At 40.2% G+C, this 22029-nt stretch overlaps 1 protein-coding gene across 1 annotated transcript in view; it reads right to left on the bottom strand.

Moving 5' to 3' along the window:
- Positions 1-15142, bottom strand: part of ANTXR2 (ANTXR cell adhesion molecule 2) — a 141582-nt gene extending 126440 nt beyond the window's left edge. The window contains exons 1-3 of the mRNA XM_033106314.1: positions 14626-15142; positions 13943-14014; positions 11786-11857 (exon numbers count right to left, since the gene is read on the bottom strand). Coding sequence (XP_032962205.1) covers positions 11786-11857; positions 13943-14014; positions 14626-14777 — 296 coding nt within the window. The 5' untranslated portion in view covers positions 14778-15142. The remainder of the gene's footprint in view (positions 1-11785; positions 11858-13942; positions 14015-14625) is intronic.
- Between the last annotated feature and the right edge of the window lie 6887 nt (positions 15143-22029).

A 22029-nucleotide genomic window follows, 5' to 3' on the forward strand; every position in this document is an offset into this window, starting at 1 on the left:
GGCCGTGTTCTCTGCCCTGGCTGTACAGCAGAATCACCTAAAGGGCTTTTTAAAAAAATCTCTTCTGGGCTCTAATTGAGGAGATTCCAGTTTGCTTGGTTTGTGATGGGGTTAGGGTATTTTTTGGAAATGCCCCAGAGTATTCTAACGTGCAGCCCAGATTAAGAACCTCTGATCCAATCTAATTTAAAAATCTTTCCATGTTGTTGGGATGTTCTTTTCCTTACCCATTTTGCCAGTCAGTCCTTCCATTGAAGGGATTTTGGGGATGACTAGGGTAATCTTTTAAACTATAAAATACAGCCTATGGGATGGTATGGCTTATACCCAGAGAGAACAGAGATGAATTCCAAGCCCTACCTTGTTTCCTCATTTGTAAAAGAGAGATGAAAATATCGACCCAATGGGTCCATTGTGAGGCTTATATGGCACATAATAAGTACTGAGAAAGTTGTAGATAATATTATTCTTATTTGTTGATATTAGCCCTGCCCTGTTAGAAGGATTTTGTTCACTCACTTTACTTTCTTCTTGATTCCAAGGAGAGCTCAGTCAGAGAACTGAGGGTTGAAATTTTTTGATAGAGACCAGACAGGAGAGGGAAGGAAAGAGAAGAGAGGGGAAAAGTGTTATGTTGAAGCATTGGTGAGTAGAAAGTCCTAGAAAAGAATTATATGGAAAGCTTTATAATATGAGGTGGGAAGACTCAGGGATTGGAGTAAATCAGAGATGAATTGAGACTCTAATTCTGCAACTAATGAATTATGTAACCATCAGCAGTTATTTAGTTTCCTGGAGCTCAGTTCCATATCCATAAAATGTAAATAATAATGCCTGCCCTAATGGGGTTTTCAATCATTCATTCTATAGATATTCATTAGGTGCCCACTATGATATTTATAATGTAACGTTATTTGGCAGCCTTGAGTATTCAGAAGGCAGTGGGTGGACAGAAAGAGTATTAGAGAGAGGGAGGAAAAAGGAAGTGAGTAGCACCCAAAAGAAACCCTTCATTATAGTTTCTCCTTTACACTGCTCTAAAACCTATAAATGATGGCAGGCTAATCTGAGGTATAATGGATAAGATGCCAGGCTCTGGAGCCAACTGCTCTCCCCACTTACTAGGCATGTGAACCTGGGCAAGTTTTCTAACCTCTGCATCCTTCAGTTGCTTCCCATATAAATAAAAATAACGCTACTACTAACGTCAAAGTCTTCTTTGAAAATCAAATGAGCTCAAGTGTTTGGTACAAAGGAAGCATTACGCAGATATTAGTTATTATTCTTTCATCATATGGTATGTCAGGGACCCAGCAAGGTCATGGGCCAGTCAACCCTCAATCCCTTCACTATGCTGTTCTGCATCAAACAATGAGCGCAACATACAGGTCAGGCATGGGGCCGAGGCCTCAATTCCCAGCCCGAACATCGACTGGTCTTAACACTTCCTAGTTGTGGAGCCTCTCTGGTCCTCCATTCCTCCCCTGTGAAAAATCAGGATACCGAAAGTACTTACCTAGTGGAGTTGTGACAAAAATTAAAGGGGCTATTACGTGTAAAACACTCAGTATACTGCATGGCACATAAGTGGTCAACAATCAATACCAACTGTTTGTGTCTATTCACCATGCTTCTGTCTCTTTATCAATACGAGAGGAATAAGAATGAATTCCTAGTCTAGTTAGAGTCTAGTTAGTCACCGACTGTCGGCCTCTTCTGAGCCCTGTCCCTCTCCTAGTTTCTCATAAAACACACAGAATTTTAAAATTGTAGAGTAAGTCGTACAAACTGTAAATCATGTGCCTAAGTATTGCTCTTGAATAAGTAGTTCAAAATAAAGAATCTCAAAAGGTACTTCTTTTATAGCACAGATTTCTTAAATAGTTTGGGAAATTTGTAGTCATTTCTAAGGAACATCCACCCTTACATTGTACTAGCAAAGTATTTCTACATCTTGTTAACTCTTAAGCCCTGAATTTAATACTATTCAAAATCATGGATGTCAAGGGAACTGTGTCGATCTATTCTACTCTAATTCAAGAAGGAAATACTGGTCATAGTAAAATAATAACAGTAAAAGAGAATATATCAATGTTGTTAATAAACAAATATTTTTAATTCATACAAAAAAATAAGAGGAATGAGACGGAGAGGTTAACAATAAATGATAGAAGTAAAGGACATTTGTCATTTAAATTTTACTGAGATGGGTTATGAGTTGCACTAGAATCTAAAGACTAGTGCCAAAATTACCAATCTAATTTATTTTGGTTATATATAAGGTTTATATTTTTCCCCCAAGTTGACATGTTTGTTTCAGAAAGAGAGTCATCTCGGAATTTCATTATTACTTTTCATATAAACTATGGCAGCTAATCTCCAAATATGACCTCTCTCCATTGCTTCCCACTTTGTATGTGCTTGCTCTCCTATCAAGAGATGGAATTTAGACACTCCACCCCTTGTACCCGCCATAGCTGTTACTGCTTGGAAACAGAATAAGGTAGAAGTCATGTTCTTGGACATCTGAGTCCAACTCTTAAGAGAATTGGAGACTTTGCTTCCTTCACTTGCTCTTGGAATCCTTTTCCCCAGTCATCATGCTGTGAGAAGCCTATGCCACAGGCAGTGGTCACAGGAGGAGAACCAAGTTATTCCACTGAACAGCTCCAGCTGAGTTCCACAAACAACCAGCCTCTGTGATTACAGCACCTGGTAATACCACATAGGGCAGAGAAACTCCCAGCGGAGTCGTCAGCACACAGAACTGTGCAAGATAATAAAATTGTTGTTTAAGCCACTAAGTTTTGGGGTTGCTTTTTCATGCAAAAATAATTTCTGAATAACAGGAAGAAAGGAAGGAAAGAAGCAAGGAAGGAAGGAAGGAAGGAAGGAAGGAAGGAAGGAAGGAAGGAAGGAAGGAAGGAAGGAAGGAAGGGAAGAAGGGAGGAAGGGAGGAAGGGAGGAAGGGATTGCTACCCTAGGTGTCAGATATTTCATTGCTGCATACATTCTCAATTCTTTGATTAGGGCTCAGTCCTACTACCTGAGAATGTATCTTTGTGGCTCTTGACTCTACCGTCTGAACTGTGACTCTACTTTCTGAGTCATCCTTCTTTTTTCATAAGAAGTAGCCCATAGGAATGATTTCTTCCTGCCCATAGGAAGTTGAGGGTCCAGAAGTCTCTTTCATCTTGAAATATCTGCCTCTTTTAATTCATGTTGATAAGAGCCCTTTGAACATTTTGTGAGATTCCTATGTATTAAATTATAATCTACTTTATTAAACAAAAGCCACATGCAAAAAATTTCCTCAAAAGAGGCTCCTCTCTACTTTAGGCTGTAAATCAGGTGAGATACCCACCCAAAAGATTCAGAAGCCCTACATTTACCAAAGAATGTCTGTGAGGCACATCTTTTAAGCCTTTTGAACTAGATAAAAGGGTCTACAAAACATCCTCTTAAACCTTTCTGAAGTCATAACAAAGGGTCTGTCAATTGCACCCTTAATCTGATTTTTCCCTGATGCCACATTTTACAGGCAGCAATCTGGGTTTGATCATTGAATTAAGGCCATTTCTTAAATCGGGGTAGTATTTTTGCCAAGGAGACTGGGGATGAGAGTTTTATTTTCAAATCCATCAAGTCCTGGCTCTTTATATTTCCTCTAAACACTGTTTGAAAACTGAAAAGTTCCTTTTATAGCTCATCTCACACCTCTACTACATCATCATAGCAGCTGAAAGAAGCCAACTGACACCTCCAACAGTCTTCCTGGAAATCTCCTTAGCTTTATCCACAAGTTCATTATGCACACTTTCTATTTTCCACATTACCACCAAACTTTCCACCACTACATAAAATGGTCATCTCTGCTTCAGCCTCCAATAACAACTTGCTCACTTCCAGTTTTTACTATCAATCTCCTCAAGGTCATTTAGCCATTTACCCTAGTCATCATCTCTGTCGTGGTTATCTCTTGCTGCATAATAAACTACTCAAAAATTAGTGGTATAAACACAAGTTACTGTTTCTCGTGGCACTGTCCATTGAATGGACAGTTCTGACGTTTCATACATTAACTGTTGGGAACCTGGAATGGCTGGAAGAGTTTGAATGACCTCACTCACATTGGCAAATTGATGCTGGTGCTGGTGCTGGCTGTTGCCGACGAGTTCAGCTAGGACTGTGGACCAGAATCTGTAGTTTCCTCCATGTGGCTTCTGCATGTGGCTCAGCTGGGTTTCTGCCTACCATGATGGTCTCTTGGTAGTCAAAGCTTATATGGCAGCTGGCTGCCCAGACCACAAACAAGGAAACTTCCACACCCCAACTTGCTCACTTCCAGTTTTTACTATCAAGGAAACTTGCCCTGCTAAGGCTTAGGCCTGGAACTGGTACAGTTTCATGTTGATGTCTGTTGCAATCTATTGATTAAAGTAAGCAACAAGGCCAGCCCACATTTTTTAAATTATATATTTAAATAAATATATTTATTTTATATATTATGCATTTTACATATATAATCATATATACAGGGGGTGCCAAAAAATGTATACATATTTCAAGAAAGGAAAACTGTATTAAAATTGTAATACTCAATATATATCGATAACAAAATATGAATACAATTCACGTTTAACTTCTGCAATGACAAGAGGTGCTCAAAGTGGTTACCATCAGCATCCAGACACTTCTGATTACGGCGAACTACTGCTTGAGCAACGTTGACCAAAGTGTCCACTTGTATACATTTTTCTGGTACCCCTGGTATATGTATATATGTATGTATATGTATTAGTCTGTGCTTCATTGGGGGTCACAGAAAAACAATCTACCACAAAAGCTAAAAGTTTCATACATCCATGCAGCCAAATGCCAATTTAGAAAACTGCATAAACATAAATGTCTAGGTATTTATATCATAGGACAATTCTGTTCTTTATCCTTAAGAGATTATTAACCAGGGACACTAGTCCTTGAAAATAAACAGTAACTGCAAACTAAACATAGCAATACTTAAGAATTTTATAATAGCTAGCCAGTTACATAACATAACTAAATGCTTGTTTTAGAAGGTAAAACTTGGTAGACTGAGTGGAATATGAAACCAAACAATATTCTCAAGATCTTACTTATGTCCATACAAAATTACTAATGATTTGTAATCCACTTAGCACTGTACTTTACCTGAACGATTGCATATCAAGCATTTAGCAAAATGTCTGATACACAGTGAGTGCTCAGTGAACTTTATGTACTATTTTTATTGTCTCCTTCCTTTAATAAACCCCAATATTAACCAGGCTGACAAAATTAGAAAAAAATTTATGAGGGGAAATCTGTTCATTCATTCAGGCACACTTAACTCTAATTATCTAATTGTGTTATTACATACTGCTATACTATATACTGCATGAAGGGTACATTGCAAAAAAGCCACTTTTCTCTATTAGCTCCTCTACTTAAAAATGTTTATAGTTTCAAAAGAGCGAAGTGTTATTTTCGAAACACAAACATTGCTAATACATTCTGTTATCTTAGGAATTAGCAGATTTAGCTCCCACTTTATATAAAAACGTGCTTATTATTTATTTAACCTGTTACTCTGATGCCAACATATACCAAAGTCTCTGTAGTCCAGAGTCCAGACGACTGAACCCAAGGTAGCAGTTCTGATTCAAAAACATCTGCTTACAAAATGCTCCACACAGCCTGGGTTTTATGAAAACTATTTCCCCCATTCAGTCTACATGAACCAATGTGGGATACACGGATCACACCTGAAGCCCATACCTGCTGCTTTCCGTATATTTTTCTTCCATTTCCCCATTCAATGCCTGACTGAGCCATGAGAAAATGACCTCTGAGTTTTACCATTTCAGTGTGCGGGGTTTGTCTCCCAGACATGAATAACAATGTTCCATTTTCCAGAACATATTCACAAAGTAGATAAGGGACTTCACGGAAAGCACTAACATGTCCATGACTAGCATCTGAGCTGCTGCCATACCCAGACCTCTCAGGATGAGCACCAGATATTGCCAAAGCTGACTTCTAAATAGGAGGAATTACTTCCCTATTCGAATTTTTTTTTTTTAAACCCAACTATAGTCACTTCCTCACATCACATCATTGGTTTGTAAAGTAACAGAATACATTTAGAGGATGAATATGTCTCTGAATTATGACAAATTCTGACTAATTGTGAAGACTGGAAAAGGGGGAACAGAGAGAGTCTCGGGCAGTGCAGCTGTGCAGTGTTCAGGCTCAGGAGTCAGGTCTGTGTGTGAATCCTGGCTCTACCGACAGCTGTGTCACTGGGAACGAAGTCGCGTTTCTGAACTTCTGTTAGAATCCTGGCACATCAGGATGAAAATGATGATGGTCGTGTACACTGATAACCTCCAATCCTATTCCAACCTCAGCCTCCATCCCACCCAGTCATCGGTTAGGCATCCTCACGCATCGTATGCATTTAATTGTCCCAACATCGCTATATGGTAGGAAGGATTAGCTCCTTTTAACAGGCAAGGGAATTGGGCAGCAAGAGGTGAAGTAACTTGTCCAAGGTCACACAGCTAATATAGAGTTCTGATGTCTATTTGGGCCACAGTCTAATCCTGATGTTTTCATTTTAACAAGGAGCCTTCAGGACTCTCCAATGTAACAGCTGGATATGCTCTGTTCCTAATGCTTACTCTTTCTAATCCCTGAGTTCATTGTTTTTCCAAGCCAGCTATCTCTGTCTTGGAAAAGTCAGTACATTTCTTTTTAATTTAAGCATTTGTTTAATTTTTACATAATATATTTATTGTTAAAATAAAATTGAATCAGTAACATTTCTTTTTAATTTAAGCACTTGTTTAATTTTTACATAATACATCATTGTTAAAACAAGATTGAATAACCTTCATATATGGAAATTAAAAACATGAAGGCTTTCGCCAACTTGACTCTCACTGCTAATACAGTATCATTGTTAACAGTTTGTTGCGTATCTTCCAGACTTTTTTCCATGTATTTATAACCACACACACAGCATGAAAACAGTTGAAGATTTTTTGTTTCTATTTTAAAAAATAAAATCATACTTAACAGTGTTCTGCAACTTTCTTTTCTCAATTAATATATCTTAGATATATTATGAATAATACTGCAGTCTCTAATTTTGCACATATATATCTTTGCATACTGGTGCTAGTATTTCAGTAGGACATACTAGTCTCAAAAAGTAGAACCGCTGATAGGAACCTTCTAAACTTTTACAGATACTGTAAAATTTCCCAGCAAAATGAATGAACCAATTATGAGATACCAACTTTTCAAAGGACTACGTTATCACAAGTAAATTTTTAACTAAGATTATAAGGAATTAGAAGAAATTCTTTCAAATAATAGAAATGATACAAATGTGTGTGTTATCTAAGCTTAATCAAGTGGCTTCTCTTTGATTTCCTACAAGTTTGCCTGAGAAACAGTTTTTCCTAAGTAATTGACGATTGTGTTCAGGTCAAACAACTATATAACTTTTTCAATTTGGGGACAAGTATATTGAAAAGAGAGTTGTAAATGTATATAACTGATCTATAAGAATTGGAATGAGAAAATTAGCAACTATATCACCATTTATCATTTCTCAAAGAGAGAAAATATAACAGTTAATAACTCAGGTTCTAGAGTCAGAAGCAATCACTCATTCAACAAATATTAATTGAGCATCTACTGAGTGCCAGGCTTCCTTCTAGGTATGGGATATATGGGTGAACAAGACAAAGAAGAACCCTCTGCTCTCATGATTAATCTTATTGATCAATTAACAGAACAATTCCAAAAGGTGATAACCGAATAGAGTGTTGTGAGAAATTACTGGGCAGGAGGGACAGGGTTTCTTCAGACTTGATGACCAGGATAGGCCTCTCACAGGAGGTGACACGTGGAATGATGCCTAAATGACAAGAATAAGCTAACCAGGGCAAGATCTGAGACAGAGAAAGAGCAAAATTCCTAATGTGGAAACAAGTTTGGCCTGTTCGGGGAATGGAAGGAAGGCCAGTGGGTGAGGCTGTGGCACCTGATGTTGTATGAAAGGAATGGGTGAGGCAGTCAGGTAGGACTTTTAGGCCATTGGGAGAAGTGTGCGTTCTATTCTAAGCCATTAGATTGTATTAAGCGTGAGAGTGGCATGATCTACTTTATATATTAAGAGACCATTTTGGCTAATATACTGCTCTCCACCTATTAAGCATGTGTCCTTGGACAAGCTACATTACCTTCCTTGGCTTCAGTTTCCTCATTCATAAAGTTGAGATAATAATAGTATGTAGTACATGGAGTGATATGAGGATTAAATGAGGTAATGAATGGAAAGCATTTTGCACACTGCCTAGCACATAATAATTGTTCACTAAATGATTTCAACTAAATCACTTTTATGTCATTAAGATCATATTGAACAAAACTGAGCATAACTCACTGCCTAATTATGCAACATAATAACTAAAAACATCCTTTAAAATTAGTACTGATTCAAATTCTCTAATATTGAGAGTCTGGATATTTCATCAGCGAATCAACACTCAGCACTTCCTTCTTACTGATCCTATAAGACAGCCCTGAACTATGTATGTGTATGTTCATACCCTTTACTCACACACACACTATATTATACATCTTTGTGTTACCCCCAGAGTCCACAATGTTCAATGCATCCTATATAAGGAAGGCAAACAGGAAGGTAGGCAGGCGGAATGATGGACTAACAGATATGTGGAGGATAAAAATCATGAGGACAACAGAAAAGAAGGGAGTGTTTCAAACTGAAATATTTAGAACAAGAAAGTTTTTTAATGATGAGTGTTTAAAATTTATAACTGATCATTTCTTGCCATGTTTGTTATTCTATTCATGCATTTACATAGTAGCAGGCTGAATCCCTAACAGAAGACACGGCCCTAACAAAAGGACCTCCTGCCTTCCAATCTTGCTTCATCTCTACTGAAAATATTTAGCAACACTCTGAGAAACACAAGAGGTACTTCTCACATTTATCAAGATACTGAAGAATTATGAGTAACAGAACCAAAATTGTGAAACCTGCTATACTCAATCTTTGCGTTTCTCATGTTCTCAGATCTATGATATATGTGATATATGTGATATATGACAGCAAGAGAGTTGGTATGTAGAGTTCCAGTTTCTGGGCTTTGATACAAAGATCCATAATAGTTGTGGAAACATTTGTTCTGTGATCTTTCATCTAAATAAGCAAGTTGTTTACACACTCGAAAGTGTGTAATAGATGAAAAATAGCCCTATGTCCAAATATAGAAGAGCATAGAAATTTGAGAAGTTATTAATTTGATTAAATAAAATTAGTAAAAGAACAACTAGGAGCAGAAAACAATCTCCTTTAATGGAGACTATTCTGTCTTTAATGGAGACTATATAGTCTTTAATGGAGACTATATAGAAAGGACTTCTCCATGCATTACCTTATTTCGATCTTGACAACATCTCTCTTAAAAAAAAAAAAAAAAAAAAAAAAAAAAAAAAAAAAAAAAAACCTGCTAGTTTATAAATCTGCAGTTTATAGGTATAAAAAAAAATCTAACACAGTGAAATTGAATAGATAAATTGAATAGTCTCTAAATCAGTAAGTAGCCAAACTGGAACTCTAACTCTGGCCTTTTTAGTGTACTTTCTGCCTCCCCCTCTTGCCTCCCCCACCAAACTAATTCAACATGCCACAAATAATGCAATTCATTAAAACTGAATGTATTTCTATTTAAAGAGACAGGTAAGCAAACTATATATAAAATAAGTTGCAAGTAACATTATCAAAATTCCACCTGGAATATTATAAATCTTTTCAATTAAGACAATAATCTCTTTATATCAGCACAATTCCTCCCTGATCATTAAAACACTACACATTCCCTAGCTCTAGCTAGTAATAACCACAACATAGTTTCATCTTTTGAATACATTATGTGCCAGACTCTGCCCTGCAGTCTCTACATTGATTGACTTCGACTCTTACAACAATCTTATGAGGTAGGTATTATAATCATCATCATCATTGTCATCATTATATAGATGGAAAAAGCGGAAGCATAAAGAAGTTAAGTAACTTGTCCATCACCATTTAGTTAGTAAATTGGTTCAGTGACTCTTAACAGCAACATTATGCTGTCCCTTAAAATAGAAGCCTCTATCCCATTCCAACCTTTTCCCTATTAGATTCAACCAATGATAAGGGAAGAATCCCTAATTTAGATTAACAATTTAAACTTTTTATATGCATGTCTAAGCAATATCAGTCTTGTCAATCAATGACTACACTTCATCTTTAAAGTGCTGTAGGACCCATATGAAAAGTGTCTGACAGAGAACTTGGCACAGCACATGCAGGTGACAATTACTGAGAGTCTACTGTGTGTCTGGCATTATGCTGAGTGCTTTTCTCTATATATGCACTCCATAAATGTTAACATTGTTTGTTTGTTTGTTTCTCCTAACGGATAAGCTGGATCCACAGCTGTTTCTTTGGAAATTAAGCTGTCCATTGGAGAAAATGTCTTTTCACGGAGGTAAGGACTGTTACATCACTGGGTATAGAAGCTGTTGTATATGGGTTATAAGAGACTATTATCGCTCTGCCTTTGAAGAAACCCAGATGCACATAAGAAAGTATGGAAGGGAAGTATCAATGAGAAGACTGAGGTTGTAAGCTAGACTCCCTACCTACAGAGAGATTTCATCTCCAAGAGTAATTCTTAAAACACAAATAAATTAAAAGTTTACATAAGTTCTGAGTCCCTTTAAATAGTATGCTTTCTTAACATTTTTTTAAAGAAAAAATCAATTTATAAAAAAACTGTATTCATACATGACTTTTGAGAAATCCACATATCATGCAAAACAAAGGACACCATCCTCCCCTGATAAAACTACAGTTTGGAGAAACTTGATTTCAAAATCATGCTAACACACCATTGGTTAATTCCACAAGAACTGAGCAAGAACTATCTTGCCTATTTTGTGTTAAATGATGTATAAAAATGAAGAAGAAAATCTCCCTTCCACTATGGAACTCAGAGTCTAGTAAATAAAACTAATCCCATAGAAAGCAGTCATTCTTTAAAATATGGCAATGACTACTTCCAACTTGGCACAATGGGTTCAAATGACATAGAAATAGTCATATGAAATATTGTGACATTGGCTCGGAAAAAAAACCACACCTTTTACAAAAGATGTGATATATGTGTATTATATGGGATGTGTGTGTGTATGTGTGCATGGAATAGAATAGAAAGCAAGTTCCTTTATAAAGGTAAATATATTCAGCAGCGTAGACCTCAGAGCAGGACTGGAAATCCAGGATGTCTGCTGAATCTAGTAAATTATCCATATAGATCCATGTCTTTCTCCTCCCTAATGCTCTTCAAATTCCTAGCTGATTAATATATTGCATCTCAACAAGAAAGAGATAGAACTACTTACAGTAACAGAGACAGAAAAGGTGGGAAGTAGTGAACATACAACTAAGGCTTGGTTTCATTGCACATTCCACAGCCAATATGAATGATATTGATTTTCAGATTATCTGCTCTTTTGTATTACTCATACTCCTCCTTTCCCCTCTATTAGTGAAGAGAACTAAATTGTCTGTGCATTTGCTTGATTCCACTGAGAGGCCTGAATCACCACTTGGAATATCAATCATTCTTTTAAGATTAGTCTCTACTAAAAGCCTGCAGTGAAATGATAATGCACTAACCTGTCTCCAGTTAATGGCAAAATAATGGTTGCTTGGGAAGAAAACACAATGAAAGATAATCTCATTTGAGGGCTGCAAAATAAGAACAGAGGCAGTTAAAACATTTTTAAAAGAAAGATTGATACAATACAGATGTACAGCTAGGGAGTCTCATTTAAAATAGGTCTCCCTGAATGGTCCAGGCTTCTTTTAAATGGAACTCCCTAAGTAGATACACTAACTCTGCTTAACATTACTGCATAAGTCATTTTGGATTCAGTCAGAGCTTCTCAGCACTCAAGCACTCCTCCACGACCCACAGGGACATTTAGGAAGAAACCAACTAGAAAGATAAATTCTACGCCAGTGCAAATTTTTTTTTTTTAGAAAATGGTAGCATTCTACCTCATCTCCTTGAAGGAAGTCAGACCCTTCAGAGTGACGGTTAGCCATACTTAAGACTGGAGAACACTCAGTTTGATTTAATTATCACAATTATGATATGATTTCACACAAAAGTTATCCTGAAGTAAGAATACCTGAAGAGTGCCATGGACAATGTGAAAGAGACTTAAAAAAAGTGCATTTTAATTAGGCATTTTCAATTTTCCAAGTCTTTCAATTGTCAACAGCTGCCCCAGTTAGCTACATCTTTTAAGCTTTAGGCATTTATCTCATAAAATGGTTCTTGTTTCTAACACATTCTTTGCAACTAATACTGAGAATTAAAATTGATGATATGAAATGAAGACCTTCAAGCTGACAATCAGAATGATCTCAAAGTCTCATAATACATATCTTGAAAGTAATTATCTTCAGTAATCACCCTTTATTGACTTACTACAATGTATTGTTAGTTAGTAACCGAGAAACTAAACTTGAGCCTGAGAACTGTGCATTAAAGAATTCCAACTTTCAAACCAGGCCAAATAAATAAGAGCCCCACTTCTAGAAAATGTTGTGCTGAAACGATCCATTACTTTTGATCAAAATCTATATAAGAAAGACTCTCTGCACACTCTTGGATTAAATCAGAAAATTTCATAAAAACTCTCTCTTCTGCCTTTGACATTTAAGGACATAGGGCCTTGTTTATTTTCCTTTCCTAGACAGTTTTACCTCAGACCCTGTCCAGAAATGAGAGTGTTATGCTTGGCTTCTTAAACAGGAGACTGATGATTGAACATGGACAAGCATACATTTTTATAGGGATAAGTTTACTGCTGCCAATAACTGAAAGCAAGGATTGCCTAGGCCTCTACAGATTGTTGAAGTTACTTGCAACATGACTTTCAAAATGTTTTGATCATCCAAGGCTGTTTTACAGAAAACATTTGGGCTAACAAGACTGAAAGAAGCAATATTTAATGATACAGCTCCTTTTCATGTCCTTTCCATTATCTTGATAAACTTGCATTTGCTCATGGCATTTTTTTTCTTTAAAAAAGAAAAAGGAGGGGGAGAAAAGCCTCAAAAGCCTGGTATCCTGGGGCTATTTTTAAATAGGGATGCCACTAATTGTTAGTTACCTCTAAATAAGAGACTAAGCTGGATTTCATAGCAGTTATGCTTTATATGGGAGGAGAAACCAGTTTTTCCTAGTAAGGTTTATTGCATATATAGAGCAGTTAAATTTTAAACCAGTCACACACTCACACATTGTGTAAACACAAGTCATTTCTTTACACATACATGCAAGTGCCTTTCCTGGTAGTGGGTTATTAACACATGTTTATTTTAAGTTTACCAACAGTTTTCTTGTTTTGTTTTGATTTTTTTTAATGATGACCTCTACAATGCTAAGAATTGTGTGGAAAGCAAAATATATTATGGATACTATTAGCATAAAAAATTCTAATGTGATAAATTATGAGAAAGCATAACTGAAATTCAAAACAGATGAAAATTCAGAAAAGAAAAGACATTTGGAATAGTATTTGAAGATACTTCCCCAGAGTCTGGGCCAAGTTTCTGGGATCCAGATGAAATAAACCCTCAACAACTGAAAGCCTGTCCTAATAACAACATGTGTATAACATGGATTTTGAGTCACTTAAAAATCAACATTTCAGTGCATCCTTTTCCTGCAAAAGGTTTCAAAAAAGGGATACCCTACATTTGGTCTATTTCCCGCCACCTCATACTCCCCTGCCTAGAAAAGTAAAGTGAGAGAAATACCTCACAAATCTCTCTGTAAGTTGCTGGACAAAATTGTAAATTTCAATCCAGTTATTTGCCACACTCCCAGACCTGAAAAATGAAATTGAACTGATCAGAAAAACAAACGTGTACATGGGGGTAGCCTGGCCTCTTCTAAAAGCAAAGTGACAATATCAGTAGCTTAAACTTAGGTGCTGCAAGAATCAAGGAAATCAAGGAAGCCAACCCATCTTCCAGGACCACCTGCCTGCTAAGTGTTTGGAGTAAGATCCCAGGTCTTTAAAACAAACACAGCCTTCTCCACAGGAAATGCAAACCCTAGGCGAAAACTAGGATAAAACCTGGCAAACTTTAGCCAGCAGGACGGGGTGAGGACTGAGAGGCCGAGAAATTCTGGGTTCCTGGGACCCCCCCCCCCAGTGGCCTCACTCCCATTTCCCAAGAGGCCCCTTGACTGGCAAGCAGTGACTACCCCACCTCCCTTGAGAGTCAAGCAGCTCGGGGCTCCTCCTCTCATCCCCCTCCCCCCAAGCTCGCACAGATCCCCAATGCTTGCCCTCTGCACCGAGAGAGCAACAGGGCACTCATCGGCGGGTTCCTAAAACCCCTCCCCAGGGTGCGCTGGCATCTCAGCTTCCCCAGCCACAGCTCAGCCATTGCCACCCGCACCAGAAGAACCTGGACCTCCCTCTGGCACTCACTTGTCCAGGACGAAGTACAGATCAAAGGCTCCTCTGCAGGAGGGCTGCTCCTGGGCTCTCAGCAGGCCCCCAGGACCGCTGAGCGCCAGCAGCCACAGCCCGGGGACCAGCCAGCTCCCAGGACTGCGAGCCAGGGACAGCCCCGCCACCATCCTGCGGCCAGGGGCCTGCGACTCCGACTCCGCGGTGCTCGCAGTCGCTTCGGCTCCACTCGGCGGGGATGCCACGGTGGTAGGAGTTACCAGGGCCCCTGGGGTGCGGGACAGCGAGCAGCTAGGGCACCCTCGCCTGGGGTAGCGGAATCCACCAACTGACAGAGGGAGGGGGAAAATGAGGGAGGGAGGTCCTAGGAGGACAAAGGGAGACTCTGCAACCGACCACAGCAGCTGCCGCCGGAACTCTTGACGAATCCCAGTGGAAGAGCAATCCAGCCCTTCCCCTCCGGATTCCGGAGAGTTCCTGCAGACAATGAGGGCCCACGGCGACAGTGAGCAAGAGAAGTTCCTCCTCAGCCTCTGGCCGAGCCTCTAGCGCCAGCCTCGGACCCGAACCGTGAGTCCCGTTCCTCCGGAGTGTGCTGAAGTCCGGCTGATGCTGTGTGCTGCGGGGCAGGCGCACAAACTTGAGGTGAAGATCCCTGTCTTCTGGTTCCCTCGCTCGCGGCCCAACTCCCCTCCGCACTCCAAACTTTCTGCCCAGGGCTCCGCTCTGGCACTGCGCAGCCGGGCTGTCCCCTTGAGGGGAGGAGGCCGAGCGGGCTCTGGGCTATCGGCTCGGACAAGCCACTGCAATCTGGGCCAACGGCGATCTGGCTAAGTGTTGTCTAAGTGTGTCAGTGTGCGCCTGACGGCGAGGGCGGGGCCTGAACTGAAGCCCAAGAGCCACACGCACACTTGTGGGTTCTTGCCTGAGTTGAAAATGACTAACGCTTGCCAAACTTTGGAAAGGGGAGAATTAGTTTAACAAAACACATGTCCTGTAGAAACTAAACAATACCCATATACCGTATCCTGCAGGCTGGGCCTATTTCAGCAGCGGTGCAGAACAGTCTTCTGTGTGGCTGGGAGACCAAACACTAGCAATTCCAACGGAGGTGACTGGTCTCCTCACTCTGCCCCACCCCCACTAGCATAAGCACACATCCTCTTTACTTTGGGAACCACTACCTACCACGGCAACTTCCTCTTTTATTATAAGCCTACTTTGTAGTTTCATCTCACCAATCCAAGAAAAGGTGGGTGGGAAGGGGGGACAACTCTTCAGGAGTGGCAAATTGAATTGTACTACCAAATATTTAATTCCACTATCATTCACCACAAGCTCCAGACATTAAGAACTTCATCATGGGGCAAGCTAGGCAGCAGACACCAAACTTGTGCCAAAGCTGAAGGTTGCATGCACTCAAATTCTAGGAGTATTCATTCTACGCTCCATCCTCCTCTCTCCTCCTGAGCTCCTCCACCTACGACCTCTGCCGTCCCCTTGTTGAAACCGGCTTTTAGAACTTACAATCTCTGAACTGGCTTTTAGAACTTACGATGATTAACAGTAATATGAGGTATCACTTCCTCCTTTGTCATTAAATCAATGATTTATAAAAAAATGTTCATATAGCATTTAATCACATGTTGCCTTTTATTAGGTTGGTGCAAAAGTAGTTGCTGTTTTGCGATTATTTTTAACCTTTTAAACCACGATGACTTTTGCACCAACCTAATAGTATTTCTTCTGTTTGTTGTCATGTGTATATAACTTTTTATTTACATTATGGTTGACATACAACCATATTTGTAAACGTTTTGAGTATAGAAACCAGTCACTCTAACAAAAACTTATTATCAACTATCTATTAGGCATTGCTCTAGGACTTATAGTCAATGCACAGAATAAGATGACAAGCCCCTGTTTTCATGAAGCTTGGAGTCTGGTTGAAGAAGAAATACATACATATATACACACATATATGTACATACATACATACATACATATCCAGATTAGAAGGTGGTTTGCAGAGATTTAAAATATGCTAATATGAAAGAGAATGACTGAGTAGACAACTAACAAAAAGAAGGCAGCTATTCTTTTTGACCTAAAAGAGGAAACATTCCTGACTCCTGCAACTCCCCACAGGAATTAATTTAGCACACTCAAGAAACAGAAAGAGAAACAGTGTGGCTGGACCTTTTTCAATAAGATGAAGTAAGAGAGGTAGGCAGGGGCCACATTATGTGATGCTTTATAAACTATGATAAAAAATTCAGATCTTTTATGTTAAGTCTGATAGGAGCCCAGTAGAGTTTAACCCTGAGGGTTGGGTAGGGGATAAAGTGATATGATCTATGTTTTTTAAAGATCATTCGGCTGACATGATACAATGGACTTGGAGGCAGCAATAAAGAAAGCAGGAAGACCAGTTAGGAGACTTAGAATATCAGGGCACAGTAAACTGGTACCTTGGACCATCATCCCTATAGCAGCTAAACTGAGAGAAACGAATGGGTGAGAGCTTCAATAAATGCAGATGGACCCTCAGTTGGGAAATATCTTCCACTCGGGAATGGAAATTCCAGTACCATCCACTGGATCCACCATTTCTTACCTGAAGGGGTAGGGAAGGTACTAATGGGGCAAGTGGTTGATTGAATGGAAGATAACTTATGCTTTTGTTAGAAAGAAACACAAACCCTCCATTGTTTTCAAGTAATTGACCTCTAGAAGGAAGTTGGAGCAGAGGGATAGCTATATTAAAATCATCCTAATTCTGTCCTCTTTGGCTTCATCTTTGCTCGAGGTTCTAAAATTCTGATTCCTCTGCAGCCATCAAGCTTCCAAGGATGTGCTGCCACCTCTCAGTTCAAGTTTGGGCCTGGCATGCATACATTAACCTGCTTGACTTCTCGTAACAAAGCTGAGACAGACTGACTTTTTTAGGAAACGTATCAACAGCTTGTTAAAGTTTCTTTTCAAGGTTTTTATCATTTATTATTGGTTAAAACATCTTCATTTTCAACTTTGGTTTTAATCAAGATAGAATCAAAGATATCATATACATTTAGCAATTAATACCTTATCAGTATATGACTGAATAAAAGCTGGAGGGGGGGAAGATGTACCAAAAAATAATGACAACTGGTGTTAACTTAGAAAGGGACAGAAGGTAATGAATTGTGAAACGTGATACTACCATGTACTCTATCCTCAGGAAGTATTTTAAACTTAGATTTATTGGCTTCCTTTTCCCCCAAGCTTCTTGACTCACTGTCGGCTCATCTTCTGGAACTCCACAAACTGGGCTAAGGAACTCTCTTGCCTTAGGCCCAAGCTAAAGCAAAATACCTTGAACTTAAAATATGTTCTTCCTCAAAATTTCCAGGCCCTCCTCAAGTCATCCCACTCAGTTCTTCTTTCCTGACTACAAAGCCAGCAGAGGTGATTGACATACTAAAGCATATCACTATTCTTTTGTTTGTTTCTTTGTGTAATTCATTTGGCCCAGTTCTGGAACTCTTTTCATTTCACTCACTTGCTCATGTAAGATCCGCAGCAAAGCAGGGAAGTGGCTTAACCTGGCACAGACCAATAATTATACAATTATCAGAATCAATTTCATCTAATAAAAGTCAGTGAGAAAGTCGTTAATGACTGTCCTGACCGTTGCAAACAACTGTCCTGATTTGTCCCAGATGGAGGATGTCCAGGGACAGGGGACTTTCAGTGCTCGTAAAACGGGCATTCCCTAGGAGAGTCCCTGATGAGGGGGCTGTCGGTCACTGTATTCCCAAGCAATAACGAGGGCAGAACTGGGAATCTCACCAAGCCATGAAGAAGGAGCAGCAACAATAGCAAAACTTTTTCTTCCTCTCTATCAGGTGGGAGGACGGGGCATTGTGACAGCCGGATGCTAGCCAGGTAAGGTTTCAAGCTTACTTTTGCACCTGGCAGACATGCTGGAACTCTGTTTCTTTCAATTTTAAATCAGGAATGGGATAGGGAATGCAGATTTTTAAGCAGAGAGAGAAAGAAGGCGGGTTTGGAGGGGTGAGGGAGGGAGAGAGAGGGGCTAAAGGGAATTATTTAGATAAATAAATCTATAATATTTGTCTTTCATCAAATTATCTAGATTTCTGCTGAAGTATTTTGTTTCACAATCCATGCAAGCCCCTACTCTCTGAAAATTATATTTTCCATCAAACCAAACTTTGAATTCAGTGATAGAATTTATCACTTCAGTACATAAAATACGCTAGTAAATCCATTTAAAACCATTTTAAACTTAGTTTAATGCAGTTAGAATAGCTTGAGAATGACAACTGATGACTAAAAGTGTTCACTAGGCCCTCTATCACTATCTCCTTGGCCTGCCGGACTCCTATGGACTTCTTGTTAAATTTTATTTAATTATTTCTTTACTGACGTTGATTTAACAAGTATTCTGGATGCCTCCTATGTATCTGGTAATGTTCTAAGCACAAATCTTATGCCCTCTCCTCTCAGGAGTTCACCTTTCCAACATCCTATCTTAATTTATTTCTCTCTCTCCCTCATCCCAACAAACAACAAATAGGAGGGGCAAATAAGCGACAACAATAAATATAGGAAAATAAAATGAAATAAATGTATCCTTTATATGTAAAAAAAATCATATAATCTATACAAGTAGATATGTTTGTATATATCTACTTGTATGGCATCCATAATGACAAATATGACTCTCCTGGAAAGTACCACACTGGAAGTGATTCATGTTCACATTACATGTGGAGTGATTCATTATGTGATATTTACAGTGATTCAGAGAAAGAAAATAAATCTTTGGTACCCGTGGATGACAAAGCTTATTTAAACTTTTATCAGGTATTGTCATTCAGGAACTAGATTTCCTCAATGTCTAAACTAGTTTCTGAGAGTGAACAAAATGCTTTTGGAAGGTGCAGTTACTTCTAAACTAGTATCTCCGTGTATGACAACAGGGGATGTCAACCAATGACAGAAAATGTCAATGACATCTGCATTTGGGAGTGAGTGTGTTTTAAATCCAGAGTCCCAAAACAAATCCAAGACTCTGAGATTTGCACACAGGAGACACACTGCAGCATGCTCTCAGGAGCAAACACTGAGGGGTGAGCAGAAATTGTCACTGCATCACGTTCAGAGGGGAAGCTGAACGTGATGGGATGGATGACAGAGGAGGCCTCAGCCAGCCCCAGTGGTAGCTTTGGAGTTGGAATGGTATTTCAGTTGTTCTGGTTTGACTGCGGCAATGGGGCCAGGGTTTTGTGTCCCCTCATCGGTCAGTCATGAAAATGCGGTCTGTCCCTTTAGAGGGAGCATAACCTGGGGTCAAGGTGGCTCCCTTTGGTTAGAGCAATTATAATGAGGAACTCAGTGGTGAGCTGTCAGCAGCCAGACTCCTGGCTGTGGGGAAGGAGTGCGTCAGTCCTGACGGAGGGATCTAGGTGATGCAACTACAGCATCTAGAATGTCCACAAAAGCCAAGACACCTGGGGGCTTATTTGATGAAATTCATCTCACATGCAATGTCAGACCGTCACAAACCAGGTCAGGCTCAGAATGACATCCCTAAAATGATAAAGTCCTGGAACTGCGTCCTTCCTCTCATGCCTTTTATCATAGATCTGGTCGGTCACTTTCTCAATTCTCAGTGGAATTATTCTAATAGTATTCTGTCTTCTCACACCTCCTCCACACTTCAGTGTGATATATTTTTCTGAACTGTAAAGCCAATCACATTAATCACCAACCTAATAACTGCCAATGAGCTATCATTTCCTAACAATTTAAAGCTCTCCACAATAGTATCACAAATTAGTTCTATATCCTCCCTGCTAACAAATTAAGTCACCCCGTGTGCTCTATGCTTCGGAGAAACCAGGACAGTCACTGTGTCCCTCATATACATACACACACAATTACATCTTTGGGTCTTACCTCATTTCGTACCCCCATTTCCCTGACACGGTGTTCCAAGTGTCAATGTCTATCTCCTATTTCTCTTTTCTTTCATTCCCGTAATGAACAACTCATAGCCAACACCACTAGGTGAGGCCAAGCAATGGTGCCAGGGTGGAGAGGAGCTATCCTGGTCTGGCACAGGGCGTCCCAGGCCAAGCAGACTGAGGAGTATCCCCCCGGAGCAGGGAGAGGCAGCCTGGCATGGAGCATTGGAACGCGCAAAGGGTGAGAGATGTTCACATGGGAGGGCAGTGGCCCAGCGTGAGGAGTCCAAGAACCAGCCATCTGAGGAAGATACGTGTGTGGAGGTGGCACTGCCCAATGTGGTTTCTGAACCTGAGTGAGGGGAGGAGGACTTCTGTATGGGAGGAAGCTCACAGCGGAGTAGTTGGACTCCAAGTCTGGACTTCTGTGCAGGGGGCCACCGCACAGCAGGGTGTCAGAGCATGAGCAGGGAGGGAAGATGAGCTGTCCAGAATGCGGGGGCATGAGGGGGGCCAACAGGGGCCAGGGCAGCACCGGCTGGGCCTAAACACTGGAGCAGAGCAGGACGAGGGGGATTCTGCGCAAGGGAGGTGGGCTGCTGTACGGCTGCGCCTAAGCAGGGTAGGCAGAGCTTCAGCACAAGGGGCAGCCGGGCATGGGAGGCAAACCGAAGTAACGCGCGTGGGAGGCTTTTTGTCCGGGATCATTCTCCCCCATAGGGTGTCAGAAAATCCACACATGGGTTGTAGAAAGTGCCCAGGCAAAGTGGTAGCGATGTACAGACTGTCAGAACCTGAGTGGAGGTGCAGGGTGGTGAAAATGTCAGAACCCCTACAGGCTGCGGGAATCAATGTTGGGGGAGGCTAACAGTGCTGAGGAAAAACTGGGGGGATTGATAAGAAAAGTAGATAATGGGAGCCACATTTTCACCATCAGAGAAGGAAGTTCTACAGAAGGAAACGGGTAATTAGTTATTCTTCTCATAGGTCCTTGATGCATGATGATACAACGTGATTGATTCATATTCTAGTCATTTTGCTGTGTATCTGCATCCCAACGTGGGGGGAGGTGGGAATGAAAGAAAAGAGGAAATAAAAGTTGCCTGAAATGGCAGCCATGTGGATGAACTCAACACTGCTCCAACTCTCCTTTAACATGTCCTTCTGCATGCGAGAAAGAGCTGAAGATGGACATTTTCTAGACTCCCCTACAGGCAGGTTTTCTCATGATTTAGAATCCACCCATATTGTTCACGGCTCTTCACGGCAGACTTTGGATCAGACCTGAGTTACGCGAGGAAAGGCTGTGGGGTGCCCTTTTTGCGGGTGTGGGTCATGCCAGAGGCAGCGTGCAGCAGGCAGTAGCTGCTGCTCGTTAGATGGCTTCGTGGTTCACCTCCTCCCCGATCACAGTTGAGAGGGCAGCTCTTTTGCAGCTCAGTGCTGG

The sequence above is a fragment of the Rhinolophus ferrumequinum genome, chromosome 5, assembly GCF_004115265.2.
Source record: "Rhinolophus ferrumequinum isolate MPI-CBG mRhiFer1 chromosome 5, mRhiFer1_v1.p, whole genome shotgun sequence".
In the NCBI taxonomy this organism is placed as follows: domain Eukaryota; kingdom Metazoa; phylum Chordata; class Mammalia; order Chiroptera; family Rhinolophidae; genus Rhinolophus; species Rhinolophus ferrumequinum.